This window comes from Toxotes jaculatrix, chromosome 11 (assembly GCF_017976425.1).
Source record: "Toxotes jaculatrix isolate fToxJac2 chromosome 11, fToxJac2.pri, whole genome shotgun sequence".
In the NCBI taxonomy this organism is placed as follows: domain Eukaryota; kingdom Metazoa; phylum Chordata; class Actinopteri; family Toxotidae; genus Toxotes; species Toxotes jaculatrix.
Window position 1 is genome coordinate 12780923 of NC_054404.1, and position 21175 is coordinate 12802097.

General features: G+C 44.3%; 1 protein-coding gene across 3 annotated transcripts in view; it reads right to left on the bottom strand.

The window, feature by feature from the left end:
- Nucleotides 1-20226, bottom strand: part of slit1a (slit homolog 1a (Drosophila)) — an 84248-nt gene extending 64022 nt beyond the window's left edge. For all 3 annotated transcript variants that reach the window (XM_041049715.1, XM_041049714.1, XM_041049713.1), the window contains exons 1-4: nucleotides 19627-20226; nucleotides 8372-8443; nucleotides 5983-6054; nucleotides 4399-4470 (exon numbers count right to left, since the gene is read on the bottom strand). In XM_041049715.1, the coding sequence (XP_040905649.1) occupies nucleotides 4399-4470; nucleotides 5983-6054; nucleotides 8372-8443; nucleotides 19627-19835 (425 nt within the window). In that variant the 5' untranslated portion in view covers nucleotides 19836-20226. The remainder of the gene's footprint in view (nucleotides 1-4398; nucleotides 4471-5982; nucleotides 6055-8371; nucleotides 8444-19626) is intronic.
- Nucleotides 20227-21175: the final 949 nt, after the last annotated feature.

The following is a 21175-nucleotide window of genomic DNA, read 5'->3' on the forward strand; positions in this document are numbered from 1 at the left end:
GGCACAGAAACCTCCTGATGAAGACGGGTTGCCCTGGGGACTGCTGCCAAGCGGGGGCCCAAACGGTCCTCTGAGAGAGAGAGAGAGAGACCTAGCACGTCAAGGCAGGTCATTCATCAGCAGAGACAAAGGGAAGGAAACGACAAGACCAGCTTGGACCATTAACAGCCTGCCAGACACACACACGCACACACACACACACCATATTATTATAAAAATACTTAACAGTCACGAGGATAGAAAAAAAAACACACTCACATGAGTCTTTCATGCAGTCATACACAAAAAGTCAAAAGTTAAAAGAGTTAATTTGCTTGCTTTGTGGCACAAAAAGTCTTGGAACACCAGCCCGAATTTACAAGCCAATCAATCTGCAGCAAATGAAAAGGAGAAAATAAATACCGTAAATTGAATGGTAACAAAGTCCAAAACAAGTGGGAATACTGTGACTGAGAGATGATTTATAGGTTTAATGGTAGTGCACATGATTTATTCTAGATCTTCTTCCCCCAAACAATTCTTTCTTCTCGCAGTGAGCTACCGTTCCCTAAGCATCAAGCGATCAACAAACAGAAAACAGCATCTCTCCAACACAAACACAGAACAGACAGCTCCGCATCAACACATAGCTGAGGCCGCTCTTTTATCTACAGTCAAACCCATATAAAGAATGTAATCCCTTGTGTATGCCTGCCATCCACACATTAGCACACAGAGATGTAATTATAGTGTTATTCTGTGTGTGTTTGTGTCTAATTAGTGTTATTTACATTTTCCCTCTTTTCTCCCTCTCTCTTGTGTGTGTGCGCATGTGCATGTATGTCACCCAGCCAGTATTTCAGCTTGTGTGTTTGGTTTGTGTACATCAGGATACCCGTCGTCAAGCATTAACACGAAAATGAAAGACGGAAAAAGGGATCTTAAAGAAGGATGAGACACACCCCCTCTCCGATCTTTTGCCAGGGTTTCCTCGGCTCCCCTGTAGTGCAGGTACCACCACACCCTTCCCTCCTCCTCCTTGATACCTCCCGGGGAGATACACAAGGGGAAACCTCTCCTAACCGTCCCCTCACCCCACCACGTAATACTGCACATTAGCTGTTAATGAAAGCAACACCCCTTCAAACCAGCCTGTGTTGTTGCCGGCATTTGTTTGTGGCAGCAACAAGCAACACAGCAATCAAAAACCGCAAAATACCCCTTCGCCTCCTCCGCCCCAAACCCCCCATCCTGAGCCCAAACCAGATGCTGTTCCCCGGGGCCAACTATCAGGCTAACTGCTCTGCACTCCTCCAACTCCGCTCACCTATCTCTCTTTTTTCCTCCATCCTGCCATCCTTCCTTCCTCCTGCTCTCCCACTGCGAAAAGACACTAATTACAGACATGGATGAGTAGATTACAGATCTGAAGTGCAGTGGAAGTGGGATGAGGAGAAGTCAGGGGTGGTGGGCTGGGGGCAACAGGTCGTTAACAGTGATGAATGCAACTCTATTTTCACTGTTATTGTTCACTGATGTTTCGCGCCGCGCCTCTCACCTCTGCGCCGCCGTTCCCATACCTTCTTGTCTGTGCCATCCATCACAGGCAGCTTTAACTATCTCTAACTATCTCTAATCATCTCTAATCAATTCCAATTATCTCTTCTCTGCAGCTCATGCATCAGTGTCTCTGGTATCTCTCAGGCATGGGAAGAGACAGAGGAGCTGGGGTGTAGATAAAGATGTAGGCTCTAAAAACAGAAAGCAGTGAAGTATACTTGCTCTACCTCAATTCTTTGCTTTGTACATGAAACAAGACTTAATATTCAACCTTTCAACTTAGGTTCAAGCTTCTGGCAGAATTTTTGCAAAAGTTAATTCTTTTTAATTATGAATTTGTTCATTTTTCTATTTGAAGGTTTTAGTAGAGGCCAGAGAAAATTGTGCCATTTTCAAAATCTGCGTTCTAGCAAAAACACTTGCATTAATTCTCCATCTTCCCTTTGTACTGGAAACTCATTACCCCATTAGCTTAATGACTGTGTGAGAGTCAAGTGTTTAAAAACTCCCCACAAAACAACAGTCCACTGCTCATTTAACAGACAGCCTTTTATTAACCCGCATAGCTTTTCCTCTAAAGTTTAATGAGAGCAACAATCTCATCTGCTATCCCTCCCTCCTCTATCCCCTATGTCCTTCTTTCTGCTTGTCCTCTCAGCGGGATGCCTAAGACAAATAGCCACTTTGTTATACAAGCTTTTCCTTAAACCACTACAGAGTGTGCAAAAAAAGAAGAAACAAAAGGAGAGGAGTAGCAGAAAGAGAGAGGAAGAGTGTAAAAAGTACAGAAAAAGAGAAGGGGGACAATTAATCCTGCATCCATGAGAACAGAAACCATCTGGGTTAGCGTTCCACCTGAGGGTAGCGGGCTTTTGCATTAACCTCTCCTGTTAGGATCATAAAGGCAGACCCTAACAAGCCCCGGTGAGCGCTTTGAGCAAGTGCAAAGACACAAATACATATGCAACCATAGACTTTCTCTCTCTCTGTCATCCTCAGACACACACACACACATGCAGAAATGAAATAGCAGTGAAAGTCTTCCTCTGGGAGCTGAGAACCTTTTAAGTCCATTAAAAGCTGCTGGCGGGAGCGAGACAAGGCTGTAACCTAACCGCATCAGACTGGAACCAGAACTTACAGTGTGGCCCAGACACACTGCTCAAGAGTTAAGAAACACATTAGGAAAAACCTTTGTCTTCTACCGCTGTTCCTGATCCCACGCTACTAGACCTAATTTTTAACAAGCGCTAGAAGTCTTTTATAATGTAGTAACTATCAGTCAAACACAGACATAAAGATCGTATTATTTTCGATTCCATGGCCCTGGATTGTACATTTGTTTTAGCTCTTAAAGAATGTGTGGCACTTCCACACCTGAAAACCTTCAAAGTTCATTACAGTTCTCTTTTATCCAGCCAAGGATAAAGAACAAATGAGTGTATATACAGACACATAGCGAATCGATTAAGCAATGTTAAACAAAGTCTCATTCATCAGAACATGGCAGAAAAGCCAGTGCTAGGTTTAGAATAATGAGCGTGAAGTTAGATTGGATGAAACAGGGGAGCTGCGCTAGCACAATCCTCTGGCTGTTGGCAGAGCCCGCTGCTCCAGATGGACTAATCACGCTTGTTCAAGGCCATCCGCTGGCCTGGAAGGCCTCGGTCTGCTCTGCGTCTGTTCCAGCTAGACAGACAACCCAGTGCTGCTCAGTGTTAGCAAGCCACAAGCAGGCCAGCCTTGTCCCGAAAGGATGAGGCTTTGCCCTAAAGCCCCACAGGTTGGTTTTGGCATAATGATAGGTGACGTGGGGAGATAGTTGCGAGGAAGTGACGGATAGATTCAAGATGGTGTTAAACATCAAACGCAAGATAAACAGATGGAGGGTTGAGGCCGGGATCATGGGTTAGTAGCACCACTATGTGGATAGAAGGGAGGGAAATGATTTTTCCATGTCCCACTGTTTCATTATTCCCAGATGCTTCAGGTAATCTGAACTGGAATAATGGGAGCTGGAATGATCAGCTAGCAACAGGGACACTGATTATCCTGAAGCAAGAAAAAAAAAAAAAACACTGAGCCTCGTTGCAGATGGGAATAAAAGTTCAGCATTACTGTGGGATTGTCTCACTGTATGAGGTACATGAGTGTAAGGATGTGTGGGTGTGTGACAGAATGGGATAAGCCTTAACAAGTGGAAACCAAATGAAGACTGTGAAGACACATTTCATTCATAGGATGGGGGTATTTGAGTCTATGGGCAGAGTGAGCTTTGGGAATTTCTCCAGTGACATAAAACTACCTCATTAAATGACACAGACGTCCTTTCACCTGGAACAGAGTTCAAAGTCTAATGTGTCTCTTAGTTCAAGTCCCTATGACACACCAACTCCCTGTCACCAGTGGATTCTCTCGCAGACAGCCTGGCACAGAGGAACTACAGGCGACCTGGCATGAAGGCCCAACAACGTGCAAAGAACTCAAGATTTCCACCCATCTGATTCATTTTGCCTAACAAAGAGTATAGCGGAAATCACAGGGTATACTTTTCACACTTCAACTAATAAGTCAGAATGTTAATGAGACCTGATGACTTTCCAGCAAGAGTAATGGAAGCTTAATGGTCCTTTCATTCTGTTTAAACCAGACCAAACCAAACCAAAGTAAACATTCATCAGACTTATTGAAACCATGCTGTGCAGTATATACTTGTAGTACATGAGATCTCAGAGCAACACTGGTGGCTTGCACAATAGAGACAAGACAAAGAGAGATGTTGTGTATACTGTCAGAAAAGAAAAAGTGTGTGTGTGTGTGCGCGCGCGCGCGCTCAATTGGAATAAAAAGTGAACTTACAGTCGAGACAGGGCAGGGTTCTTCTGAAACAGCAACTCAGGAAGCTGCTGCAGTTGATTACGGTTCAGCCGCCTGCGGCAGGGAAAACATATGATCAACCAGTGAGTTTGTGTGTGTGTCTATGCATGCGTGCCCTTGAGTGTGTAGGCTGTGAATAATTTCTGCTAGCTGCCGTAGAATCGGCTTAGCCACAGGCTATTGTGTTTCAGTGTGCTCTGAATGTCACATAAATATCCAACTGAAAGTTCAGGGGAATTAAACTGCTAGTCAGAGACAGCGCCGTAAATTATCCCTGCACAGTAAAATTACAATGCTGCGCCGAGTACAATTCACTGCGCTCCTGACTTTCCCAGAGTAATGGAATAGCAACATTCCTATTTAAACAAGTGAATTACATCCACCAGTTATCTGAACATGTACAGATTTTATCTGGGGCAAACTATCAAAACAAGATGTTTCTAAATAAAATTAAGAGGAAGGGATGAGCCTATTCAAGCCCAAGGAAGCACTGACAGGAATGGTGGTTGGCAATAGACTCCATGTCAAACAACTAACGTCCAAGACTGGCAGGCTTTATGCAAATACAACAATTAAGTCAATGAGGAACAGACTGTTGCTAATCTGTTGGAAACCACAACTCTCTCCCCTCTGAATGGCCCATTGGAGGCACATGGGAGTGAATGCAGCGGCTGTGGCACAGAGAGACTACAAATCTGTAAGGCAGGCTGCTGCCATGCCTTCAGACACAGTCAGACAGATGTTGGGACCTGTGCCACTCACTGTATACACTAAGAAGAGTGCTTGGCCAGCTGAGGTGGAGATTTAGTGCGTAATGGGCATTAATGGTCTGCTGCTGCTCCGTTCACACTGAACTGTACCTGCTGGTGGGTAAGTGGCTTTTAAACATTAGAGCAACGAGCCGCTTAATTTCCACATTGGTCTGGCACATGGATATGTCTACCCAATGTTTGGGATCAGTTGAATATGGAGGGGGAAGAGGAGGAGGAGGGAAGGCAAGTTGTACATGGCCTCGAGTATGGTAATGTAAATTATTAATGTGGGTTTCAGATCTAGGGAAAGTCTTTTATAAGTTAACCACTATGTATGCATGACGGCATGTGTCCATAAAATCATCTGCTGTGCAGGTTTCAATGCGGGTTGCACTATTGATTTGCTAATGAGCTGGTTGAGGTGTGGTTGACTGTGTTTGTCTGTGTGTTTTCCCAGCCGGCTTACAAGCTGTCGAGGAGACCTGGTGCTGTCCAGATGAGCCAGGGTCTGCGGTGGGGGAGGCCTCTTAAGCCCACACATCCCACTGAGGGCAGTCCTGTCAGGCAAAGCTAATAAAAAATACTCCCAGCCCACGCCGTACCCTCTCAGCACCAGCCAACCACAACGAAATGACAGGGAAGTGCCTCACACTTGATACACCATTTATGGTCAGTTCCTCCTGTTAGGCTCATTACACTCAACTAATACAAGAGCTGAACAGAGATCAGTAGAAGGGTGGGATTTACATTTGAAGTTCAAGTTTAGAAAAGAAATAAAGTTATGTTATTTCTGGTCACCCTGGGTGGTACTCACAGTCTCTCCAGCTCCTTCATGTCATCAAAAGCCCCACGCTCTATCACAGTAATCTGATTCTCCATCAGTTGCCTGCAGAGAGAGGACAGAAAGACAGACTTAGAAACTGCATGATACAGTGTGGCTTTGACTTTTTTACAAGTCTGTAGACGGTCACTCAGGCTTTAACAAAGTTTAGGGGGCTAGGTGGCGAGACTTCTGGCAATATGTATATTCAACACCTCTCCTCTCTCTCTCTCTCACACACACACAACACACACACACACACACACACACACACACACACACACACACAGAGAGAGAGAGAGAAGGGGCAGTGGTGTGGACTGAGGGCACAGTGTGGAATCTTGGCAAAAGAAGCAGGGATAGCAGCCAGGAAAGTTTCCAAGGTGGCTCAGAAAGTGTGGGTCCGGGCTCTGGTGTGGTCCGCTGGGTGTAGCGGCTGGGTGGAGGCGAGACGAAAGGTAGGCAGGGGGTCATAACATGTTAGAGGAGAAACTGAGGTGGGCTCCAAGGTTTTTACAACTGGCACAATCAGAGGAAAGTAGGCTGTGTGTGTGTATGTGTGCCTGTTGGCTAGCATAGTTGGACAGTATCTGAATTTTGGGCACTACATCAAGGCTATTAGTCAAACACAAACAAACATGGATGCTCACAAACATACAGTACACACACACAAGCAGGAACACTTCCTTCCCCCACTTACATTGCCAAAGCTAATGCACCTAAAAGAGGCTTGGATGGTTTTGGAAGTGTTACAATAACACAAGGTCAGGAAGGAGAGAAAAGCGTCCAGCAGCTTTAGAAGCAACAAGAGCTTTCCTTCATTACGTATACAACTGTTCTGTGTTGAAGGCAACCTCTCATGTCTCCTGTGAGGCCACGCCGCGCTGCAACTCAGCAGTCTGGGCTCCCTCCCCATCGAATATAAATGCTAATCACTGTTCGCACTCCATAAACATAGAGAGAAAAGTGCAATTCACCTCCGATCTCTTTCTCATGAATTTAGATGGAAGTGAAAAAAACCTGTGATGAGTGCTTTTGAATTGAGAAAACTTTTTTGCAGACAGTCGGAGGGCATGTAGCCTTCAATTTCTCTGATCTCTTTCTTTGTATTCTTCTCCAGATTGTTCCCCTATTGTTCTGCATTTCCTCACACACTCATTGCTGATCTAGACCAGCCGGGCAGGCAGTGCCAGATGAGTGGTGGTAAATCAGCTGTGTTGATTTTAGACTGACAGGATAGGATGGCAGCTGACTGTAAAGATAAACCTCTGTTCCTGTTTGGCTCCTTCTGAGGGTTGCCCAGGGGTCAGCAGGATCAGAGGTCAGCCTGCTGCCTGCAGTCATTTGGCTGTTGCCCCACAAAGATCATCCCCAATACACAGATTTTTTTCCGGTTGCACACACAGACATGCCATGCTCCTACACCATGGTAATCATGCATCAAGTAAATATGTGGCTGACATTTCAGAAAGTGAGCAGTGTGTATATGTGTGTGTGTGCATGTGTGTTACATGTAGCGCAGTGGTGGTGGTGTTAGAGAATCAGGCTTTCACAGCAAAGGAAGTTCTGTCTTTAGTACCCCTGCGAGGAGTTGTTTCCTCCTTACTTGCTTGTGACAAGCTGGCGACATAAAGGCATTTAACCTCCACGTGGGGATAGAAGGTGGTGCAGAAAAGGAGGAAACAAGGGGTGGTGGGAACAAGTGAGAAAAAGAAGGGGAGGACAGGGGGATGGGCGAGTAATAATGAGGCTTGAAAATAGTCGGGCTTTGCTGGGTAGCAAGAATTATGTACAGCTCGTGTTACATTTAAAACGTGTTCAGGTCTACGCAGCTTCCCCCTCGGCAGGATTTTTAACACCTATGGTACTACTCACAAGTGTGTGCGCACACATGCACACATATAGACACTTGTACAACTACTTTATTCTCTGAAGTCACAAGTGCTGTATAATTTCAATGTAGAGGAAGTCAATGACTTAACCTGAATGTGTTAACTGTGTTGAGAGCCTATTTAGGACTTGCGCTTGTGTACACATTACATGTTGATGTGTGGGAACGGAGGGCAAGAGTGTGTGTGTGTGTGTGTCCAAGGGACAGTAAGTGCTACTACAACAGACATAATACAGAGAAAGAGAAGTCCATTACATCACTCGCTGCAGTCACTCAGTAGCTTAATGTACTCCTGAGTAGGACTCTTGACAGACACATCTCCACTTTGCTGGGTTTATGCTAATTTGAGCAGCAAGTCTGTACAACTTGTGAGCTGCAAGGTTGGATACAGCTCTGGTATGCATGAGTACATAAACTCTGACACGGACATGCACCACGGGTACACATACACGCATCTCATCATCACACATCAACATGAAGGCAAATACTTACAGAACTCGCAGGTACTTCAGTCCAGCAAAGTCACTCTTGGTGATGCGTGTGAGGTTATTCCCATTCAGCTCCCTGCGAAGACACACAAGCAAATATATATGAATAATTAATCTTTATTCTCCCTCTGGACCTGTTCAGCCTGAAGACTAAAGAAGCAGACAGTGGCATAGAGGCATCTTTGTCTACTGATACCTGAGTCAAATTCTTATCTGGAGCTTTGCATCACACACACAACCGCACACTTCACGTACACATGGTGTGCACACACACACGGTGCCCCAAGCTGTTTGTTAAAGCATACTACCGCTGTAATATATGCAGGGAATATCTTTAATTGCTGGTGTTTTTATGAAATGCAAATTGCTTAAAATGTGATGCGATGTATGTTACATGTTAAATGTAACATTCATCGCCGGGTGGAATCAGAAAGGTTTTTTTAAGGGGAAGTTCACGCTTAGTTCTAATGCCACTGGGAGATATTAAGAAGTCTTATTAAAATGGAAGCCACATTTGAGCTCCCTGTTTGTCTTTCTATTCCAGCCCTCTCCCACCAGACCCCCCTCCCCCCACACCCGCCCCTGCCTTCTCTGTCTGCCATGTCCTTCTACTATTGGTGGGGATTAGAAGGAGCCAGCGGAGGGGATTTGGGTAGGGCCACAAGGCCAGAAAGCTAAGTGCTGTGGATATAATGGGAGCGGCCTCCCTGCTGAGAGCTGGCCATTGCTGCAAAAGAAGGGACAGACAAAATAGCTGGAAAAGAGAGGTTTTGAATTTAATTTGAGGCTCTTACAAGTTAACCATCATCTAATGGCTGACAGTAATTATGTCCAAAGTGTTGTGCATTTGATAAGTCCAATGCTGAACTTGGCCGTGGCACTCGCAGTGGTTTGGTGGATATGGTTACCTCTGCTGATACAAGAAAGGTTTGTATTGTTCTTTGTTGCTGCAGATTCATATTTAACCTCAGTAGCAGACTGTATTCTTGTGACAGAGGGAAAGAAAGTAGGCGAAGCACGCAACCCATACAAGCCACCCAGGGGGTGAAAGAAATCAAAATATGCAGAGTTTCTCTGTGCTACTGCACTTTCTAAGCATTATGAGTCCACCCCACCCTGACCTCCCCAACCCCCCACCCTCAAGCACAACCAAAAAACTGGTTCCAAATCTACGCCGAAAGCACTGGTCTCTCTCCCTCAGTCACTCTCTCCTTCTCTCGTCTAATGACCACTCCAGGGACTGTAGCGCTATGCAGTACGAAAGAGAACGGTCATTACAGACAGATGGTGTGTGTGTGTGTGTGTGTGTGTGTGTGTGTACACAGGTGCATCGACAGGCCAAGCGACAGGGCCACGGGAAATAAATAATGGACTGGGCTTCATTAGCCTGGGCTCCGATACATACACATGTGGTGCTCATTACAGGTGCTTACGCAGATAGGTACACTCATACACCCACACATACTTCTGGATTTCCAGTGTCTTATCTTCAGGGTGGCCACTCCTGATGACACCCGGAGGACATTAAAAAGGAGAAAGATAGAAGAGGAGAGTGAGATGGTTAAAAGTGAGGGGTGCCAGGGAGAATATGTGGAAAAATGACTCACACGTAAACAAGTGAAACCACACTTTTCTCCTGCAGCAATGAAGTCTTGCTTTATATCCTGTAAAAAAAAAACATGCCATAGTTTTAGCATGTACTCCAGAGCTGACTAATCAAAGCTGTTCTGCAACAACATCTCAAAGTATTTTGTTAGTTGGGATCTGAACTAAATTTAATGTTCCTGGAAACACCATCAGAGGATGTTGCAATATCCTGCTGTATAAGTCCATCTTAAAAACCATCTTGGCAAAGCACCTGTTCGGCAGTGGTGTGACATTTAGGCAATGCTCAAATGCCACCTGCATCCTATGATGTTTAAACTAGTCAGGATCCACACTGTTTATGACATATTCTGACCTTTTCCATTGGCATTTTGCTCAAGAAGTCAAGCAATGTTTTCAAGTCCTTGAAACTGCCAGGTGATAATCAGCTCCCTGAAAATTCGCCCAGGTAATAACGTTCCCACTGTAGCTCATTTGCTTCTAGGTGAAGATGACTTGTGCATATTGACACCACCTTCTACAGTTAACTGCTGAGCTGTAAAATGCTGTGCTGTAAATAGCACAACTATGAAATTCGCTGTCCCAAACATGCATTTTGCATAAAAACAGAAATGTTCTCAATATAGTGGATACTTCAGTTTATGATAACTGAACATATATACATATATAGTGCTACAGCTCATGATGTCCCCTGACCCAAGGGAGTTTTCTGTCTCTGTGGAAACTTGCCAAGGCCCTTGTCTGTAAGGATGGTCTGTTTCTCTGGTTGATTGAAAGGAACTGGGATTCACATCAGCTTTGGACTGGGAAGTAACTTTTGGATGTGCGCACATATAGACACACACACACACACACAGTAGTGGTATGCAAATGACATGGTCAGTGAACACTGGTGCTAAGTTCTGCATGGATGAACAAATCTAGGTGACCCCACAACCTAAATACAGAAAGGTAAGAGAATATGGGCTCTAGTCATACATACAGTCTGGAGTCCGGAGTCAGGGGTGCTCATGTCTGTGTTGATTCAACATCTAAATAAATAAAGGCACTGTATGCCAAAATAATATGTGGTGTCAGTGGCTCGAGGAAAAATCTGCTGTTTATTAGCTACAATATCAGTCACTGCTATTTTCTTTGTTTTACAATCAAAGGGAGCTAAGAAATGGATTTTGGCACAGCAGCAAAGGCACACTCACTCCTTTCATATACAGATGTTTTGTTGCACTGACTGTGTGCGGGTTTTCACATTACAGTACCTCGGTATTACTTTAGAGGCTAAAAATTATTAGGTATCATTCCCAGTTCCTACAGTGAAGGATTTCCACCTCCGACTGCTTCAGTCAAATCCATTCCATCCTGTGGAAACTCTGTAAGGATCACCATTGCTGACACACTTCCTGGAGAGCAAGTGGATTTATGACATCACTATCTAATCCTTTTTCATCCTCCTTCCCAAGCTGATTGATGCCTGAGAGCACATCCTGGTGCACCTTCCCTTGGGTGGACACGCGGCAGCTATGCTCCACCGCTCTACATCTCTATAATTCAAAGGGGCTCAGAGCACTGCTTCAACGCTGAAAAACTCATTATGTTTATTTCTGCCAGCTGCTGGGGTCCCTCGGCTGAGGGGGACCTGGTTCGAATTGAGAAACATTACATAAAATCAAACCCGGAGACTAGAGGGAGGATAAGCAAACACACTGGCTCGCCAAGGCCTGCATACAGATACACTCACGCAGATCAAAATATCCACATGTACTCTGCTTCTTACACACATACACAAAGGCCATATAAATATACTGAATCAAGGAATGCACACAAGCACACCTACTGGCATGTACGCAAGCAGCGACCGTGGGAAAGGCAATTGTGTTCCGCTGGGAGCTCGTCAAGGCAAAAGAACATAATGATAATGAGAGAAACTATTGCTGGCTGTACAGCTTTTCACCAGTGTTATCGATCTATGCAGAGACACTGCAGAACTGAAAGGAACACAGACGCAGCAAACAAGACAAAATGATGAGTCATTTACTTATATAATATAATAAGGCAGAGCACTAAATATATAGTTCACAGTTTTGTGAAAGCTGTCTGTTTTTAACTGATCAGCTACACTGCTGCCACATTTTTGGCTCTAGGGCTGAGAGAGCATTGAAAACGTTGTGGTCATGCTCTTTTTCTGCCATGTACAGGAAAATGTGTCCCAATACTGGGGTTAGACGTGACTCACAGAGGTGGGTCACCGTTGGTACCAAGCTTCATTTTAATAGTCTGATGCTTGCAACCACAGAACAACTGGCAACGCAAAACTTACTGACAGACTGTAGCAAAAAATAGGCAACACAAGGAACAATGTAACCAGAGTTGCAAGCTCTGCAAACGTGGCTAACAGACTCTTAAAAGAATTTCACAAGATGAAAATAGTGCACCTTTTACCATACACTCTCCATTCCTATCATAACACTCACAGCCATGCATCTCCCCCATACTGCTGCTTGTTTCCTTTCAGCATGCAGTCAAGCAAGGACAAACTGAAAAGACTTCATGACAATCTTTCATCTAGAGCTCAAACTGGACCTTGGTGAGTCTCACTATATAGCAGGTGAAAGTTAATTCACACTGAATTCTAAATGAGGCTACAAGTAAGGATTCTGAATTGAAAGAAAATGCATCTCATCCCCCTCCTCTTTGAAATTAGATATAAATGACTTATTAAGGTTCTTATTTTTTTGCAGTACAGCCATTCTGAATCGCTGCCGTGAGCACCACAGGACCATTTGTCCTGAACAGCTTTAGCCTGGCAGGGAAGGCAGAAGGCAGCTGATTGAGGATCGGTGGCACGGCACTGCCCAAACTCCTCACTGTGGAAACAGTCTGATGACCAGAAGCCTGAGGTCCTGTACAACCCAAGCATGGATGCTCATTAATCACAATCACACACAGATAATGCAATTTGACCAAGACTAGCAAGAGCTCTCCCTAATGGAGGAACTGAACAGGTTGAGAAGCTGCCAAAGAGCGAAGCATTCCTCCTCCTCCAGACTCTTTAACATATGGACGTGACAGCCGTGAAACACGCAGGAGGAGAGAGCAGGAAAAAAAGATAGAGTCACTGAGACACAGAAAGAGACAGAGCTTCTCTGACAGTGTTGTTAGCTGCCTAAAAGTGACAGAGTGGAGAAGTGTGGTGGAGTGTTGCGAGTAGCCGGGGAGCTGTGAAGAGCTGACGGGCTGTCTGGGAAACGTCAGCGGAGAGATGAGGCCTCAACGGCTCCTAGACTATAAGGAGAAAGTGACCTACATACTAGTTGGTCCAGCGGGCTACAAGACCAGGCAGTACCATCCTGGCTCACAACAACCTCATATTTCAAGATAAAGAGATGGAGAAAGTGAAAGAAAGAGAGAGAAAGAGAGAGAGAGAGAGAGAGAGAGAGAGAGAGAGAGAGAGAGAGAGAGAGAAAGCAGACCACCATGACCAAAATAACACACTCTTAAACCCAACTGGAACACTTCTATCCACACCAAGAGGTCAGATTTCTGCTCAGCTTGAACATAACATTGCCTCTCCATTGAAATGTGGCTTTCAGACGTGTAGTTAAGGCCTTCAACTGTACATTTTTAGTGTGCGTGTGTGTGTGTCAGCCACTGCCTACGTGTGCGTGTGTTAAGTGCGTAAGACTGTGTCTGAGAGTGTTTTCCTGGCTCCTGGGCTCCTCAAGGGCTATTTACAGTTTTCATTCTGCTCAGTCAGGCCTCAGGAGCAAAATTACTGATAGGAAAGGTAAATAGCGAGCAGATCCCACACATGCGTTGCACACAGACACACACACACACACACACAAACCATTCTTGAGCCTTGACCCATCTAGGGTCTCCTGCATCTTGCAGAGCCTCTCATTTTTTTAAACAGCTACAGGTAAAAGTCAAGGACTCAAACCCAGGCATCTGTCTTTTGGTGTTTTTACCTGGCCTTCACACCACTACAACAACCTTGACAAGGAGAGACTGAGGTTTTTTTTCAAGTAGCAGATGCTGCTGTAAGCAAAAACTAGACAAATAGCAAGAAAGACTGGGAGATGGGAAAAGGGAGCCAGGGAAAAGACAAGGGAGGAAAGTAGCACACAGACACTTTCTGATCAAACATAGATAACTTCTGACACCCTCTATGGCCGAAGTGAATCAATTAAACATCTGTTCTGATGTGTGTTACTGCCACAGGCTGGAAAAGGAACACACACAAGACTGTAATAGAAGCAGAGACTGAAGGGGGTCTTTCATGGTATCTGTAGTTTGTTCAGTGACAGACGCTGAGGTTCTGTTGTGGCTTTGTGTCCCGCATGAAGGCATTAAGGCTGTATGAATGTGTACTTTGACTGTAAAGTGTATCATGTGGACAAAACATCTGCTCTGCCACATCTCTTATATTTCAGTTATTCCACACACGAGACTCGAGAAGACGTTTGTCTGACAGATGTGCACTGATGACGGGTAACTTGATGGATGCTGCATGTGTGCTTGAATCTGTCTGTTGAACCCGAAGAATAAAGAGTTGTTCTGTGTACGTTCCTGTCTCCTGCTGAGCACACTGATATTTGCACTCCTCCATTTCTTGAACTCAGTTAGCTCAATTTCTAGCAGATAACTTCCACTGCAAAAAGTAATGTTATTTTACTGCAGAAACTGGTTATTTAAGTGATTGGTTAATACAGAAAATTTATTATTTAGTCATTTTTCAAAAACAACGTAAATGGATTAATGGATTAATTGATTAAATGGATAAATGGAACAAAACCTTAAATGGATTAATAGATATATTGAGAAAATAACTGAAATATTAATCAATAAGGATAATAATTTTAAGTGGCATCAAAAGTAATTTAGTTTGATGTTGAATCTTAAAGTATTATTTTTAGGAATAATTCTGCCATGGGGTGGGATAGTTCTGACTTTTTTCTAATTCTTTTTCTTTTATTAGTTTCACTATTTTTGGGAATTAAAAATGACTTACTCATTATTAGAGAACACTCCACTGTTGCACTGAACACTGCACTGATGTGTACACACTGATGCAGATCTCAAGCTGCCCCTTCATCTGGAATGCTGCAAATAATTTCCTCCCAAACTTGTATCACATCAAAAGCATCCTGACTGGCGTGAAATGCGGATTATGAAGGCATATCTACAATGTCAGGAGAGTGTTCATCGATTTAACACACACACATATCACCAACCCCCTTCACTCTCTATCATCCTACTGGCTAGCCAGGAGGGTTAAAAGCAAAGATGGACTTCTGAGAGATGAAAGGTGATCTAGGTGGATTCTCCAAATTCGATTTTCATGGTCTGCTGAGATACTGCCACTCTCAGACAGGCGTGCAAAGCAATCACGCATGAACACTCACATATGCACATGCACATCATATGTAAGCGTGTCAGATGTGCACAAGTAGAAAAAGTGCAGGCACCCCATTGCTGGGGTCATTTCTTAGCTTCCACGAATGCAATGAAACACTTCCATAAAGCAGCTGTGCTCATCAGGAGACACACAGCAATTGACTTTGATGCTAGGCAGTCTGTCCTCACTCTGCTTAGACAAGCAAAACATAAAGCTTATTACTTGCTTGGTTTACAAAATAATCAGTGAAAATTGTCCATCACAATATCCTAGACCCCAAGGCCAATATCATCAAATGTCTTGTTTTATCTAGCCAACAATACAACACCCCCAAATTTTCCATTTACTAATAAGCGAGTTCTCACATTTGAGAAACTGGAACAGTCAGAAGTTTGTCTTTTATGTATTGAAGACTTAAACAACTAACCGATTATAAAAACAAGCTACAGATTAATTTTCCGTCCAACTAATTGATGAATCGACTAATTACTACAGTTCCACATAGACCACTCAAAAAAAAAAAAAAAAAAAGAAAACAGCACTGGGTGCCACAGGGGGATCTATGAACTACAGTACTTATAAACTTTGTTGGGCAGAAGAGTCACGAAACAGCTCAGAAAAAACTAAAATGTAAAAGACAGCTAGAGAGAGAGAGAGAGAGAGAGAGAGAGAGAGAGAGAGAGAGAGAGAGAGAGAGAGAGAGAGAGAGATGGCGTCCACCTCAGTCTTCAGTACAAGAGAAAAGACCACAGCTGTGTTGCGCAGGCAGTAAATTAAACTGACTGAGTCCCTGGCCTGTAATTTCACAATCCTACACTGAGCATAAACATTCTCTGAATGATCTTCATTCCAGGCATTATCACTCCTCATGGGACTACCCGGCTACGAGGATGGATATATTAAACTGTAAAAAAGGACCTGAATGAAATTCAGTCTGCCTCGGGGCCAGACCTATTTAGCCCTTTATAATAAATAACATAATCTTGTTTATTCATTCATTAGCTTTGTGGTTGAGTTACAAGTCTCTTCACTCCTCTGTGCAGTAATCCCTTCATTAGTGATTACCACCTCAGTTACTGTGCCAGCCTCGCCTTGAAGGATCTTCTCATCCTGCTCTCAACCGCCCCCCCCAGCTCCACCCCTCACCCCACTTCTTTGTCTAGTCACATAGCTGGAGTTGGCAGGTAGTGGGCAGGCTGTGTTCAGTCTTGTCAGGGTAAATTATGGATCAGGTGGCCGGTGAGCTGTCAGTTGTACCAGCTATGTGCTGGTGCCAAAAACACCACAGGCATTCCCTGGCACAAGCACACACACCTCCCACCTCCAATCCCCACCAAATACATATACATGGTTATCGAAGCGAGGGAGCCCCCCTCGTCTTCAAACACCACTAACCCTCATGTGTTTTCATCTGACATTACTTATTCACTGCACGCATGCACACACACACATATGGAGGCATATGCTCAAGTTTATGAACAAACATGAGTTAACATCAGATTTATACAGGCGTGCACAAAAAACAGACATGCATACACATATGGTGTGCAGCCTCCACCTCCTCTACTCTGGAGGAGCTCCAACATGCCCCCAAATCTCAGTGCAGGGTATTTTCTGGCACAGAAAATCCATCATCAATACACTGGCTTTTTGCATTTAGGTGACGGTACACATGCAATCACACACACTCACACACACACACACGTGCACACACATACACAGCTTTTGCAAATCAACTCATTCACAGATGAGACACACACTAAATCTAAGCAGCAGGGCTGTTAGGGAGATAAAGCAGGGAGAGAGAAAAGCTGCAGGTTTGGTCAATACCAGTCTACCTAAAAGCTTAACTAACAACCTTTACTGTCTGTGTAAAGTCCCTTTAATCAGCCTTACAGATGCTGATTTTCTCTCAGTGTAGCCTGATATCAGTGTGATTACCATGTTAATGTGATATTTTGCCAAAGCTGATGAATAAAGAAGAGGCTTGGAGACAAGGGAGAAGAGAGGCATGGATAGAGCTGGAGAGAGAGGATGGATACAGAGAGGGAGCAGAGGGGGAGGGAGCGGCCGGTGGCCCATACGAGGCAGGGTGTGATTTTAACACGTGGAGCTCACAGTCTCATTACAGGCTTCAGTCTGAGGAGCGCAGGGGTCAGACCTGATCCAAACCCGAACTGACAAGTGCAAATGGGATTCTGCTGTCTGTCTCAACACCCTCCATACACACACACCCTGCCCCACAAACACACACTTTCTCCAAAAACCAACCCCCTCTTTCTTTAATGCACTCTATCACCCAAAAGCATCACTCTGTATACATTAGCGCAAACACACACATACATTCACACTGATATGCATAAACATGCAGTGAACCAGCCTCACAAAGTGAAATGAAACCTCTTCCTCTTGTCTTCATCTGCTTTCCTTCCCAACACTGATACTACACCTCCATCCTTCCCCATGATGCAAGTACATTTTGCAACATTACACTCTTGAAATTATTATAATATAAATAAACATCTACAAAGAAAAAGCTTCTAAGCACAAGGGGCCACCAACTTCTGGGGCCTTTCTATAAGAACCTGACTTACTCATTACTCTTCTTTGACCCCAGTAGTGGTTGCACAGTTCACATGAACACATATTTCCCAAATACATACACATAAATCTAGCTATGCACATGGGACCATCATGTGGGACAGGGTGGGCTGTGTTGACTTGCACAATCACCTTGATGAATCACCCTATATAATGGTCCGCAAAAGAGGAGAGTCTCTATTGTTATGTTGTACCTCTCCGTGGAGACTGGCTATCTTCTGAGTGACCTACACACACACACACAGCTAATACACGCACCACCACACACACCAAAAAAAAAAAAAGGCTATGACCCAGGAATAAATTGCCCATGACCTTTATGCACATCATGTTTAAAGTGCAGCATCCTGAGTGCGCTAGACGTGCTTAAAAACATCCAGAGATGCTACAACGATAAAATCCTCTGCTGTACATGACCTATGAATGCACAAACAACTTTCAACACAAAAATGCTCTTGAGTGAAGGGGCAGGGTATATTTCCAGTGTGAATGGCCATTCATGTAAAAGGAAACCACAAAATGACCATGTTTCCTCTCTGCTTCAGTGTTGAACCAGCATGTGCACATAAGCAACCCGGAAACACGCAGGCCGACCGCTAGGCAAAAAAAAAAGGTGTTCTTAGAAATTAAATATGAAAAGCATAAAATATGCAGCCAGCTCCCAGTTTGCCAACGCTGCCTCTGACACAGGCTTTCTCTCCTCCGTTCCCACCGCATGTTTTATTCAAGACTGATATTCTAAAAGCTGAAATAGAACAATCTATTTCCCCTTGCACTCCTCACTTCTGATTTACTGATGAATATTTCAGAGCAATGTCAGAAAAGACAGAGAAACTCCACTCTGTAAGCCGGCTTCTGCCTCACCTCTCCCTCCGTCTCCCATCCTCCCTCCGTTTAACAAGACAGCTACGTGATCCTCGTGCAAGACTCACTTAAGTAGCAGATTTGCTTAATTTTCTACATGATTTAACAATTTGTGGAGTGAGTGTTCAGGGGCATGAGAAGGGGAGAGAGGGGAGTCTTTGGCCCAGGAGTGTAAGAAAGTGAGAAGGGGGGGAAGGAGGGGGGAAGAAAAGCGATAGAGAGACACAGTGCTTTACAGACAGGACTCCTGATATGAGTAGGGGGAAACATGTTCCCAAACAGAACAGAACAGAACAGAATCTAAACTAATCACAGAGAAGGGAAAGCAAATCTGCTTCTCTCTCATAATAGTTTAAGATCTAAACTTTAAGTGAAACTTTTTAAACTTAAAAAAAATGGAGCAAAATTTAGATTCCATTTATTTGATTTCAGGAATTAGAAGAAAAAAAAATTAAACTCGTGCAGCAAACATTAACAAGCAGGTAACTAAATTCTGGACACATGTGAAAGGCACACATCTGCTCCTGCTCTTTCCAGTCCCTCATGCCTATTTATACCTGACTGGAATGCCAGTGAGTGACTGACTGACTGACTGACTGACACATACACACACATACATGCACACAGCTTTACAGACAAGGCTATTGTTCTCTTTCAGTCTAAGCAAAGTCATGTGCACTTCTGCCAGATAGCAAGGAAACAGAGGGGAAAGAGTGAGAAAAGAACACAGAGTGACACAGGGAGTTTCTCTGTCACACACACACACAAGGAGGTAGAGTACAGATGGTACTCACAGTCTTTCAGTGTTGCGGGGGATATTCCTTGGCATGGTTTTGAGACCCAGTCCATGGCAGTCTACTGTGGTGCCGCTGCAGGCACACAGGGCTGGGCAGGCACTGGCGTTGCCTATGATCAGGGTAGAGAGCATCACCACCCACATCCAGAGTGGCTGCCTGGCCAGCCTGCACATGCTTGCCCCAAAACAGGTACCTCTAACAGGCATGTTCACCACCACTGCAGCCTGCTCTTCTTCAACAAACCCCTACTTCTCTCTGTCCACTTTTCTCTCTCTTTCTGCTTCTCTGCAAAAACCAAGTCCTGCTACACCCCACAAGTCCTCTAGAATAATTTTATTTTTGTGGTGAATATAAATAGAAATTAAAAAAAAACTGTAACAAAAACTAATATTTTCCTCTTAGCTGTGAAGCAAAGCAAATCCTTTTTGTTCTTCTAGAATTCTTTTGATGTAAGTTTGATATCCACCACAGTTTGCTGATGTAAAAAAAAAAAAAAAAAAAACCTGCTTTCTCTCTCTTAATTTTCTCCTTGCAAACTCTACTCCTCTCTTGTCTTTGTGGAGTTGCTGTGCTCTGGTCTGCACACGTCTGCGTCTCTGTCCTCCTCTCACTCAGTCCCGCTCTGCTCTGCTTGCCTGAAGAGAGAGGGAATAGGGAAAGAGCAGAAAGAAAAAAAAGCCAGTCTCTTTCTCTCTCTCTCTCTCTCTCTCTCTCTCTCTTACATACACACACACCAGTCATCCATCACAAGGATCTACAAATAGCAGAGCCCCCGACTCCACCCCTACCCCTCCTCTCCTCCCCCACACCCCTCCCTCCTCACACAACACCCCCCAACCAGAACCCTGTCTGAACTCACTCTCATTCTCGAGATCCTTCTTTCATTCCCTTGATTCTATTCACAATACAAATCTTCTCCAAGTATCTTTCTTTTTCTGCTTTATTTCACTCACTCCACTCCTTCTTTTCTCTCAGGTTTGCCTCCAGGCGAACCCCTGGAGAGAGACCCAACCTGCATGACACTGCATAACCCCTGCCCGAAGGGAGAAGCTGTGGGGAGACTGGGCTGTGTGAGTGTGTGTGTGAATGTGCGCATGTAACGAAGAAGAATCCACTGGGGAAGAGAGGAATCAACACCTCAGCCCTTGGAGGCAAAAAGACGGAATAAATAATCCGTAAGTGTGAGTCTTAACATGTAGATCAAGTGTGGCCACACACACAGAGGCTGCAGCAGGGAACTGGTGTGAAAAAGCTCAAGCACAAACACACACACGCAAATATTCATGATCTGTTGGGAAGGCAGACCACAGCCATAAAAAGTAAGTCAACACTATATTTTAAGCACTACATGGGCACAGGAACAGAGATTATATCCTAATATATACAAATGAAAAGACAAACAGCTACACTCACAACCATACCTGCTCTGTTATTTGGATTTATAGGAGGAACTGGCAGACAATTCCTCTCTTAATGCCAGGACCATGCATTCCCTGAAGTGGGCTCAAAGTGTAGAGACATAAACTGGACTGTACAGAGAAGGGAA